This window comes from Colletes gigas, unplaced genomic scaffold (assembly GCF_013123115.1).
Source record: "Colletes gigas isolate AHSC1104 unplaced genomic scaffold, ASM1312311v1 Colletes_gigas_Sc00011, whole genome shotgun sequence".
NCBI lineage: Eukaryota > Metazoa > Arthropoda > Insecta > Hymenoptera > Colletidae > Colletes > Colletes gigas.
The window spans coordinates 5,853,856-5,866,483 of NW_025106640.1; the positions used below are offsets into that span (position 1 = coordinate 5,853,856).

Below are 12,628 nucleotides of genomic sequence, written 5' to 3' on the forward strand. Positions count from 1 at the left end.
CGTCCCGTCGACGCGAGGTCGTCCTTCGAATTTCATTTTTCCACGAACGTGAACGAGAGAGAAGCGAGGAGAGGCAAAAGGTTCGAGGAGAATGAAATAGTATAATGGCGGAATGAGGTCGACTGGTAGGTTGGAATGCAGGTAGAGGCTGCCTGCGAACCTGGCGTGGTATGCAAGTCGACTGGTCCGGCTGGCTACGGCGCTGAAACGCCTAAGCGCAGCCTTTACCGTCGTTGCTTTCGAACTATCTCTTTTGAAATACGATCGATGAGGGCTATTCGCTCGCCCGGGTAGGGACCCGGGAACCGACGATATTTCCAACTACGAAACGCGTCCCGGAGGCTGCTTTGGCCCACGAACCGGAGGGTGGGCCAACCGGATATTTTCGCCGAGATTCGAGGCTCCTCGCGGACGACGCGATCGATCGACTCCTCGACTCGACTCTCGAACGATATCTCGAACCTGGGAGACGTTTCGCGAATAGTTGGCCACCAATTCGCGACTGACTTAGTCCAAGTCTCGCTAAACTGCGCCTTGTTTGGCTAAATTATTTATTTATTACACCCTTTGATACAACACGGTTGCATAATATGCGTGAAAGTCTCGTTAAATGCGTATCTTGTGAAATACAGTGCATGTACACAACACTAGTTACATGCTTTTTAACGCATTTAATATGTGTTTCACTAAGGAGCTAAAGAAAATAATATTTTTAATGTGTTAGAATTCTTGAAATGTGTTGAGATTCTTTTAATCAACTATTCTGCACTCTTATATGCATCAGATAGAATTTATATTAGAATCGCGGATAGAAGGAGTCCGCTCTTCTTTGCACCCACTCACAGGATCGCGAATGGGAAGATTTATTTTGTATCGATATTTTTATTCCACGCTGCACGATCGCTGGGTAAGACCCAAAGCTTGTTAAGGGAGAACGAGAATCAGGTCCGTGGCCAATAGCTCGAAAGAAATAAACTGCCCACGAAAACCCTCCCCTTTATTCCCGTCCCGAACGTTCTATCGGTCGAAACCGCGTAAAAACTTTTCGAGTGGTTTTTTATCGCGAAACTTCCGGCCCCCCCCCTCCGCCATCCATCGTTTCTTCGCGAAGCTCTCGTCGATCGCGCGGTTCCCTCGAAATTACCGCGAGCCGATAACTTTCTCGACCGAGGGGGTGGCGATTATCGTGACTTCCGTAATTGCCAAACTTCGCTGAGCAACGCTCGCGTTTGTTTTGTCCAGATTCCCTGGCTGTGACTTCTCCCTCGATATTAATTGACGCTTCTCCTTCCAAGAAATATTTTCTAATTTTTCAGAAATCACCATGGTATCGAAAAGGGTTAATTTGATTACGTTTCGTCCACGAGTGGGACGGTGATCGATCTAACAAGCGATTCGCGGGACATTTTTCGTCCCTCGCCCCTCCTAAATCGTCGAAAACCGGGCTCCATTCTCGACGGAAGCGAACAAAACGCCATTGTTCGTCCCCGTCTCGACTTAACTTCCGAAGAAGTTTCGCTGTAAATTACCCTCCTCGGTTTATTAAGGCCAGCTACTTTCGTCGCGGTACGACATCGGCCGATCCGTCTTCCGCGTCCCTTTTGCTTCCTCCCTTCATTTCGACGGATTAACTCGTTCGAGGGCCGACCAGGGGAACCCATTAGACCGACAAAACGGCGACCAGTGCACCCTGATTGCCAAGGTTCCCGCTGGACGCCTCGATCGATCGCCAGAAACGAACGACCATTTCGATTGACATTATCGCGATTTTATTTCGCCGCGATTACCTCCTCGTCCGTAAATGCGCCATTACAGTCCTCGCGGGGGGATAGCTTCGCGGGTTTTACGAGTTTCGACACACTTTTTCTCCCCCCAACCTTTCCACGTTGCGTAGACGCGCGATTTCACGATCCTTCTTCGATTCTTCCAAGGATCCTCTGTAGAAATTTCAACTTTCGTGGGTGTTTTTATATCTATTTTCTAACGAACACCGTCAGAAAAAATTTCAAAGCGCAAAGAAAAGGAAAAGAGCTCTCTGGATCATCCATAAGTGAAAATGTCCCCGTGCATCGATAATTCGTTCGTGTAAATCGAAACTGATTCAAGATCATTGTACGCTGATCGTATAAAATATCGAAGAGGCGATCAATGTAATCGACTATCGGTAAGAGTAAATCGAGGTAATGGTGTTCTAAGCCGACGATCGTTTCCTCGATCGCGATCGACGAGCGTTCTCTTAATTGCTTTCAAAGAAGGATGTAAAAACGAAGGGACACTCCCCAGGAACCAGTAATTCTGGTTCGAATTGATACGTCTATTTCCCGCGCACGTGTACCCGGGGAGGGTACAATTAACTCGAGTGACTCGGTCCATTTCGCCGGTTAATGGACGTTAATATTCGTTAGTTCCGTTTATCGCGGGGCTATCGACACGCGTGTAAACGCCGGCCGTAAGAGAATCAGCCACCCGGTAATTGCGAGTCTCGGAGAAACGCTTCTCGATCCGTCTATCGCGTTTAATAACAATCCATAAATTCCTTAACGAGCCGTTCCATAGATACGTGATCACCGAGCTGCTACAGAGCGATCTACACAAGATCATCGTCAGTCCACAGCATCTCAGCCCTGACCACATCAAGGTCTTCCTGTACCAGATACTTCGAGGTGAGTGAAAACAGTCTTTGTATTTTATCGAGGCTCAACGTTCGACGAGAAACGTTCAGCCACCAAGAATGATGCGCGTTTTTCATCGTGTTACGCCCATTGTTTGCACGCACAGTGTCACATTGTTTCACACAGGAACTCTCGTTTATCCAGACATTCACTACAGGTAGTTTTTTAATCATTCACGGAGAAGATTATTGCTAGTTTCTCAAAATTCACCATTGAAATCTTTGGTACAGAATTAAAGTATCATTCTGTGATTTTGTTGAATATGTGTGATAGAAAATATATTTACATAATCTTTTGTTCCGTTTCGAATACGATAGAATTTCGATCGTATATTAAAAAAGGAGATTCGGCAACCTGTTGTCGAGTAATCCCCGCTAAACCGTAGAAATTTGTGTCGGGGCGGAAAAAAAAATGTTGAAAAGGCGAGTGAAACGATAAGCTCCGGTTATAGGGGGATCGAACGAAAGTGAATTTTCGGGGATTCGTTTTCCGTAACAATTGCGCCTTTGAAACGCGATAGGCGATCGTTTAACGCGGCGATCCGTCTGTCGGGAGAAAAATCGACTCGAATCAATCAGCGATCCTGCTATCGGGAGCGAAATGACCCGTGTCGAACGTATTAATTTGCTCCGCAGCACCGGGTTTTTGTTTTTCAATTTTTTCCTTTTTTTTATCCTACCCCTACCCATTCGCGTTCGGAACTACCGTTATAGAAGCGTCGATTCGATCGGCGGAACGAAACGAGATCGGAGAATAGAGACTGCGGGAACAAATCGCGGAACAGATTGCTTCCTCGGGCGTCGAAGAAACGGAAATTTTGTAACAAACGTTTCTCAGACTTGTTGCGTAACGCGACCGATTGGAAACCGCGAAAAGATCCCTGCAAACGGAGGAAATTTTTACTTATATTCGAATTAAAAGCAACACTCAGATATTAAAACGTTTACAACTATCAGAATATGCAAGTAATTTTTTACCCCTTGTAATTAAAGAAGTGGAATAATTTGTCTCGAGTAATTCCTCGAGACCCCTTAAAGTAAATTCTTCGACGAAGACAAGGGAAGAGGGTGAGTATTGTGGAGATTCAGAGAATTGGGAACCGAAAGAAAAACTCGACTGTTACAAAAATCCACCGAGGTAGCATATTGCCAGGGGCGTCGAAGCAGGGTTGGGGTAGGGTAAACAATTTCTATTCACCCCACGGGATCATCCTCGTATCTCGACAGTGGCTCCACTGTTCTTGCTCTGTCTGGCTTGTCGAATTACCTGAGCTGTCGTTCGTTGGCCCTGAACAAACCCCTTTCTTCGCCCCGGCTCGATCTCGCCGTCTTTCGCTAATAAGACGTTGATTTTTCAGCCGTTCTCCGCGAACCGCTTTCGAGCCACTCCAGCTAATTCGACGTCCCGACCGACAAATTGATGCTCTTTTTCTACCGGCGACCACTTCGTTAAGACAGTCGTTTGGCTCGTTCCTCGCCCTTTCACCGCGAATTTACTCTCTCGGGGTCGCCATTGTGTCGAGGACGGTGTTATTCCGCGACGCGTCTGAATTCGATGCTTTGTTTCTCATCAAAATAAATGCATCGTTTGAAATCGAAAGCTACACTTTTTATTAACGAAGAAATACGAGCAACGTTGCTGTTAGAAAATAGCAATAATAGTTTAATCGTTCAGGAAGCACGATCGGGGCCCGTAAAAAGTTGGCGTTTCGTGAAACGATGGGGAAAGTTTCCCGAGCGTGGTTGGAATTTTATAGTTGACTCGTCCTCGTCTGTTATTGGCAATAAAGAAGCCCCTGTCGAGTTAGCGGGAACATAGTTCCCCTCTGTGTGGATCACGCTGTCTATAATCGCGATTTTCCGCTCGATCGTGGAACGCGTTTTCCTATTATACGATCGCGTCGATTATTCGATGACTCAGGATCGATCGAGGCGGAAAATCGCCCGTGCGATCCGCAAGTCGAGTGTAAACTTCATTTCCGCTCGAAGATCGACGATCGACGAACGCGACACGAGAGAGAAACGATTCGAATTTGTCCTGTTTCGTTCCTTTTTAATTCCGCGCCAACTTGTACCCTTTCGCTTCGATGGATATCTTCCACCCGGTAGTTTCACGGGCGAGAAACTTCCGTCGTCGGAAGTATTTTTAAAAACTTGCACAACGGATACTTCAGAACTTGGATTACGAAAAGTTTCGAAGGCTGCCGCTGTGATTTTCTACCAACGTTCGTCCGGGACTGTTTTGAATCCGTTGTCGAATACCAAACGATCCTTCTCGAGCATCTCCGACGCGATCGAACTAAATTTTCGGCATAATACGAGCCCGGGCCATTGTCTAAGAACTATAGCGTTCGTTTTCTGCTCGCGAGAAATTGCCTTTCGAGGCTCCGTTTAGCCGATGGAGAAGTAATTAAACACGGATTCGCGAATACGTTTCCGTCGGGGAACTTCCACTCGCAGATATTTCGAGAAACCGAAGCCACCCCCATCCGGGGCGTCCCTTTGAAATTAAATTCCACGAGGGGCGGGGGAAAGACTCCCGCGGAAAGCGAGTAACGACACTCGTGTCGGTCCTCCAACGGCAACCCTTTTCATCCTGGAAATCAAAGTCGCGTCCCGGCGAGATCAAAACCAGAAAATCCCTGCCCTTCGATACGTTTTGCATCCCGTCTTTTTCGCCCCTTAAGCACTCGGCGTCGCCCCCTCGCTTCTTTTACCGCGGTGAAATTCACGAGCACCGTCGATTCTCCGCCGTCATCGACTTTCTTCCTCGTCGATGTTCCGTCGCGTCTTCTGTGCTTATAAATTTCAGACGTAACAAGAGGGAACAAGAGCATAACCGATATTATGGTAATAACACGGATACCACCTCGCGTTCCATCAACGTTAACGTCTCTGACATCGATTTAACAAATTAGGTCTCTCGCGAACGTTTCATTGCGAGTTTAACAAAATGGACTTCACGTACCATAATTAATCCAACGCGTAACATCTTAATTTTCTATTTGAGAATACAGAAACAACTGTCTTGTATCCTACTAAGACCGTTCAAATGACTAGTAATTATACGAACACCCTGTATACAAATTTCAACTTATTTTCAATTGAATGAACAATTTATAATCCAGTACTATCGCACACCTGTCGTATAATGTTTGATTATGTAAATCCACATCTGTAGTTCCTTATATATTACTACATATTGTACTAAAGGGTTTAATACCCGTTAATAAATGAATGAATAATCCATAGGAATTGCTAAAACATCTTTGGGTATGTAGCGTGAAAGTAAATGTGAAAATAAACATAGAAGACAGCATAAATTATAGTAGTGAGTATGGTCATAGTATAGAGGATGAAATGCCCTTTAAAATGAGCGTTTGTACGAGTGGATAGCTTTATTAGTTCCGGAGATACGAGGATTTTAATTTCAAGTCGATGCGGTGGCTAGTTTCGGAGATACGACAGTCCGAAGCGTTTGTTTACGTTTCATTGAGATGAATGAACTCGCGCGCGCGTAAGTAGTAGCGCGTAGTAAATTCTTGGAAACACTACGCGGAACTAGGTCACGAGAGTCACGTACGTAGGGTAGGTCAGCGCCACGCACGTGCGAGCGAGAGGTCCGACGCGCTAGACGAAGACAGAGATAGCCGAATTCGAAAAAATTACCTATTACATAAATTGCGATATCTCGAAAACCGGAAGTCCGATCGTTAAAAACCAAAAACCACTTTAAAGGGGAAGGTTCACCGCTGCCAAAAGTGATTCAATAATTAATAAAACACTAGTACTTTCGGAACTACACGCGTCTAAAGTTTTGGTAAAAAGATAGCCGAATTAAAAAATATTACCTTTTACATAAATTGCGATATCTCGAAAACCGGAAGTCCGATCGACAAAAACGAAAAGCCACTTTAAAGGGGAAGCATTGCCGCCGCTAACAATACCTTAATAATTAATAAAACACTAGTACTTTCGGAACTACACGCGTCTAAAGTTTTGCTTCAGAAATTGCCGAATTAAAAAAAATTACCTTTCACAGAAATTGCGATATCTCGAAAACCGGAAGTCCGATCGACAAAAACGAAAAGCCACTTTAAAGGGGAAGCCTTACCGCTTCTAACGGCGGTTCGATTATTGATATAGCACTAGTAGTTTCGGAACTACACGGGTCTAAATTTTAACTGTTTTTAATACGCGTTGTTAGACTGTTGTAAGACAGTGAGAGCTGAAGATTCTCACTCACAGTTTCAGTTCTATTTCGTAGAATATAAAATAAATGTAATACAGTAATTATTATTACTATTATTAATTTATTAACGGGTATTAAACATTATAGTCAAACATTATCGCTTAGTGAATGTAACAAAATAAATTTTAGACTTTCTAATGATTGTTCAATGAAATCTGTTTTAGTGTGTACAAAAATTGCATTACTAATCATTCTATTTACACAGTTATATGTATGATTCAAAGAAGCCACGGTACTGTTAAAAGAAAACTGAAGATGGGGCTTGAAAATTTAGGAAATATTGCATATAAAAAATGATATTTAGATTCTAAACTACCAACAATAATACAGGTGGAGTTTCTCTACGATAAAGCGTTGCATACACGGTTTACAATAATAAGACAGTGCATACTTTGCTCTTCGATGAAAAGAGACGCTAAAATTGTATCCCCGAATCGTTAATACACCCCTTTGGCAGGCACCGCGGCGTCTCGAATCGAAGGAGGATTCTCTCGAGCAGACTGTCGCATAATTATTTCGAAAAACTCCCCCGCAGTCTGGCGGTCTCGCGAGTCCCTCGACCCCGCGGTTGCTCGAAGAGTCCCGGAGTTAATTAAACCACCGTCCGCCCTTTTTCCAAAGCGCTCGAAAGCATTACTCGAAAATCTTACTTTAAAGCGGTCGCGACTCTTTGTCCCCCTCGCCCCTCGTTACCCTTTTCTCCGTCCGTTTTCGCCACGGCGCTGTATATGCAAATAACGGCGAACACGCGTCGCGACGCCGGAATCCCGCCGTTGTTCGCCGAAGGAACGCAGCCGCGGTATAATAATTATCGACCCCGAGCCTCCGGGACGACCTGGGCTCGGTCGCGACAAATATTTACGTCGCTCAGAAGGGGACGCTGGATTCGCGCGTGGTTCCCATTAGAATATTTAACTCGAATTACTCGAATACTCTGTTTCACATTTAAGGCAATCTGGTCAGGCTGGATCGCTGTTACGATTCCACGTTCTCTCGTTGCAAGCACTTTCGACAAACAAGACTCTTAGAAAACATATTACATGAATGTTGCTGTATGATATTCTCATACTCACATTATAAAACAAGTAAAAATAAATTCATGTATCGCTCTTGGTTACATTCGTAACGAAAGAATTTTAAGAAAGTTATCTTTCGAGTCCTTTTACGGAATATTGAATAATTAACTTATTTATGCCAAAGAATATTATTTGCACGTGATCATAGCGTCAATTCGTCAAGGGAAACGGGGAAACAGCGGCGGCGGAAAAGTATGGAAGTCGACGCGTTAATACATCATCCAGTGTCTGTAGTTTTGCTCGTGTTTCCGGGGGCGGTGGTTTTCGAGGGTAATTTGTCACGGCTGCATCCGTCGTGTCCGAGGACGCAGACAGGATGCTCGAGGAATCAGGATACAAACGCACCCGGAAGAAGGCTGCGGCTCGACGAGCTCGCGGAATCGTTATGCACGCTCCGGCGAAGATGCTCCTCCGAATAATAATCTCTTCATTTTTTCGCCCTCTGTCTCCGCGTGTTTCCTTTTTTCCAGCTCTCTTCCCCTCCCGGAAATGAAAGAACCCGGAGACCGCGCGACTTTCGACCGTTTTTCCGCGGTTTCAATTCCGCGGGAGAATCGCCGCGTCGTTCGGTTCGCTGAGCGCGAAACGACTCTTGTTTTTTCCCCGTCCGCGACTGGAGAAGGGATGTATTGCACGTGGAAGAAAAAAAATCTCGAAATTTTATTCGACGAGCACCAGATTCCATAATCAAAGCCTCTAGAACTCGTAAATATTATGTTACGCAATAACATATAACGGAGGACTTGGTTAAAAAAGATATATCGATAGAAATCAGGAGTCAGATTAATTCTCAAGGCGTTTCTCAGCCCGATCATCGGGAAGAGATTAAATCCACGTCGTCCAATTGTACGCTGCGGTCTTATCGGTATTGTTTACACGGACGCTTCTTTATCTTGGATTTTCTTGCAAACGCAGGTGCGCTGGATGCTGGTGTCGCATACGAATGGATACCCCGGGGCTCTGAGGATCGCCGGGTCCGCGCGTACAGCTTAATGCCGAGCACGGGGAAAAAGGAAAAGAATAAACGTCGACTTGGGGGGATGAAACGGGGCAGAAGTAGATCGCGACGATAATAAAGGTGAAATACCGGAGAACTGTGAACAGGACGCCTCTCGCGTACTAACTACGCTCTTAGAAGATTTGCATTAATTTTCACTTATAATGCGATCCTGTCGCTGCGCCGTGCTGCGGATATCCGAGGCTTCGCGGGAGCTGTTTACTCGCGGAAAAGAACGGTTCGAGTTACTAATTCTTGGGTAAAGAGAAAGGGGGAGGGGACGGGGGAGGAGGATGGATCGAGTCGCTGGTGATTTGTTGCGTTCTCGGCTTCTCGATCATCCGTCGATCGCGACCCCATTATTCTCGCTATTTTTATCCGCGTCGCGAAGCAACGCTCGCGAACAGTTCACCGCCTCTTTTCGAACGTCGTTATATTCTGGCGAATTGTTATTAAAATAGTAAGTTACTTTTCAGTCTTCTTCTACAGCTTTAACGCGTGTTTGTCAACGATCTTTCGTAGTTTCATCGAAAATGCAGACTCGCGAGCGTCGTAATCCGCCCCCAATGGGCGTCTTTAACTACCCCCCTATACTCGAGCGATAGCTTCACGATCAAATGGCTGTCGAAGCAAAGGAAACACCCGATGCTCCATTCTTTCTGCGTCGAAGATTCGGGAAAGTTTCGTCTCGTTCGAGTTTCGTGAGGCGAAAGATTGGGTAAAGAATTAACATTTTCCTGCGCTTTATGTTATCTAAATGGGAAGAAGAAAATGTGAGTTTTTCGATTGAAAAGGAGCTTTCGAAGGAATCCTTGGAAAACGACACCCGAAGGTTCCAACAGCGACAACAGGTAGAATCCCGTGAGTAGAAAGGACGATGATCCCTCTCGAGAGGATTCCTCTCTGCGATATCCAATCTTCTCACGGGCCGTGTTTCGGGCCGTTCGAACTTTCCCACCCGGTATAACGTGGCACGTAAAGCCCGGACAGATAGAGCAGAGCTCCTCTTCTTCTCTTGACTGGTCCGAAACCAGTCCTGCCACCGCCCATCCGTGACCCCAGACCCCGTCATCCGGTCGGCTGTTCGACGCCGTAGCTACTCCTCTCCTCTGACTCGCTTAACCTCGCTCTTCCTCCACGCCTGCTTCCACGTTTCTTTCCTATCCTCCTCCGTGATGTTTTAATTAACCTGATCCCCATTCGATACAACGCCTATCGCTGCTCGCCTCTACGCGCTCCTCTTCCTTCTTTTGCAGGAACCACTTCCGCCCTATTCCCAACACGCTTCTCTATCGCGTACAAACACTCCACCAGCGTTCGTACGATTGCAAATAATCAAACGTTAACTCGATACATTGCTTACTCAAGACTCTTACACATGGATATTTATCACGATTTTTTTACAGCATCAATAAAATGTTTGAAATATTTCATCCAAAGTCGATAAAACCGTAACGAAAGAAATATATTTGTATCTCGAAATGTTGAAGAATATATATGGAAAAGGGTAAAAAGTTTCATGGACCCCTTATGCAGTAAAAAAATTGTCAAATATCGCTTCTCATTTTTTGCAATAAAATATTCCAAGATCTCTTCGAACCTCCTTTTCTCGTTAGCCTTTAATCTTCCGCGCTGTTTCGTGTTTTCATTAAGTTCGTTCCCCGGAGTTCGATGGGATTCCTATCCCCCCCCCCGTTACTATTTAATCGTCGTTTTTTTTATCAAGAGGAAATGACTCGAACAACGAAACTTTTATTTGCTTGCTCGAGCCGGTTTCCCCGGGCCTCCGTTTGATTCCGTTCGGGCGAAAGGAGCACTCGAGGATTTCCTTTTGCGTGGACGTAATTTGGCGTTGAAGGACTTGCGAAAGTTCCGTTCGTTTCGAGGATATTCCAAGTTTTTGAAGTTTTCGACGGGCGAAACCCCTCCCCACTTTTGCATCCTCGCTGATACTCCGACGTCTATCTCAGGGACCGTGTTTAATCAAGACAATCCCGATTATATACGTCAGTCGTTAGCAGCTTAGCCCTCTTTGTTCTGTTTATTGGCGGGAAGTGATCTCGACAAACTTTTCAGTTACCTCGAAGTCGTTTCGAGACTAAAGTATACCCAGTTTTTTACAGTTTTCAATTCTTATATAATCGTTGATTTATCGATCATTTAAAAGCACAAAGTGGACTGAAAATCGAGACCGATTCGTTCGTTCGATCAAACGCAACAAGTGAAGAATACATCTGTGATCGTGTAAGATCCCCAGACTTTTGATCGTTCCCGCGCCTAACAGCTCAATTTTTTCCAAACTTTCAGCTTCCAAGCGACACGGAAGGGCGAGCATCTCCCTCTCCTCTCACACTCTCGTCCGTGTTTTCGTCCCTTTTCTGGTCGTTTCAATTAAGCCAGGCTTAATTTTTTTTTTTTTTTTTTTTTAACCGAGATCACGATATTCTCCCTTGAGCAAGAAGCTGGAAACGGGATTAACGCTTCGTGCGTTTACCTTTGAGGGTTCCCGGAGCTTTTAGTTTTCTGGGCTACGGCAAAAGAACTCCGCTCGTCCCGCGCTAACGAAATTTGTAACAGCAACGTAACTTGCTTTACAACGCGCGATACATCGCGTAACAACTTGTTGATTATAAGAACAGGATAATTTGTTTACTGCAAATTAAAAGAGAACGGCAGTAAATTACTTCCTCTTTGGCGACCGAGCGAATCGAACTAAAACGAGCTTTTATTTTTAATAATCTCAAAGTTTCGTTGCTAGAAATGTTACGGTTTATGGATTCTCCGAGCGAAGTTTTTTTAAATATTTTCAAGCCCTTCGATGTTTTAATTGAAGCAGAGTCACGAAGAAAATCGAGTTTCTCTGCCAGGAGCAATTTTCACGCCGGTGGAAATCGACACGTTCGTCTGTCTGATTAGCGCTGCTCGTACTACTTGCAAGTGGTTCGACCGGACGAAGCACCAACGAAATCGAGGCACATCGAATTTCCTCCATCTCGCCTCGAACGATTCGAGTGTTTCAAACTGCTACGCGAAAAATAGATTCCCGGAACCGATTTAGAAATTTAGTAATTTCATTTCAGAGAGAAAACCTTTACTTTTCAATAAACTACCTTTCAGAAGACTGAGAGTTCTTTATACGAAATTACAATACCGTAAATATTGAAAACGTTCCGTCCAAGAGCCTCCAGTACTCATGTAATTACAGCCAAGGTTAATTACCTGGGAAATTATTTGCAACGAAATATCGAGCCGCCATGAACGACGGTAACTTGGTAAGTTGCGTTAATTTTCATCGGTGCTCGAGTTTTTCATTAAACTGCGCGATACCCGCGATTCTATCTGTTCGTTAATGTTTCGAATAACGATTCCCCCGGTTAAACGTAGCAAAACAAGCGTTCCAAAGTTTTCTGTATCGCTCTCGACGGAACATCGTTTCGCAATAAAATTCCGGATGCGCCGCGGTATCAGCTCGATGAGAATGGGCAGAATGTCAAAGGATTAATTAAAACCGCGTGCACCATTTCCCCCGTGGATTCGCTTGCAAGGCTCGATCGGCGTTTTCGGTTTTAAAAACACCCGATCTTTCGCACGATCGCCGATTAAAATGTTCTCTGTTCCTGAAACGATGGCTC

The 12,628-nt window shown here is 45.0% G+C and overlaps 1 protein-coding gene across 3 annotated transcripts in view; it reads left to right on the plus strand.

The window, feature by feature from the left end:
• The window catches only part of LOC122398494 (serine/threonine-protein kinase NLK), a 194,147-nt gene that overhangs the window by 136,875 nt on the left and 44,644 nt on the right, over positions 1-12,628 (plus strand). For all 3 annotated transcript variants that reach the window (XM_043398399.1, XM_043398402.1, XM_043398401.1), the window contains exon 4: positions 2,557-2,663. In XM_043398399.1, coding sequence (XP_043254334.1) covers positions 2,557-2,663 — 107 coding nt within the window. The remainder of the gene's footprint in view (positions 1-2,556; positions 2,664-12,628) is intronic.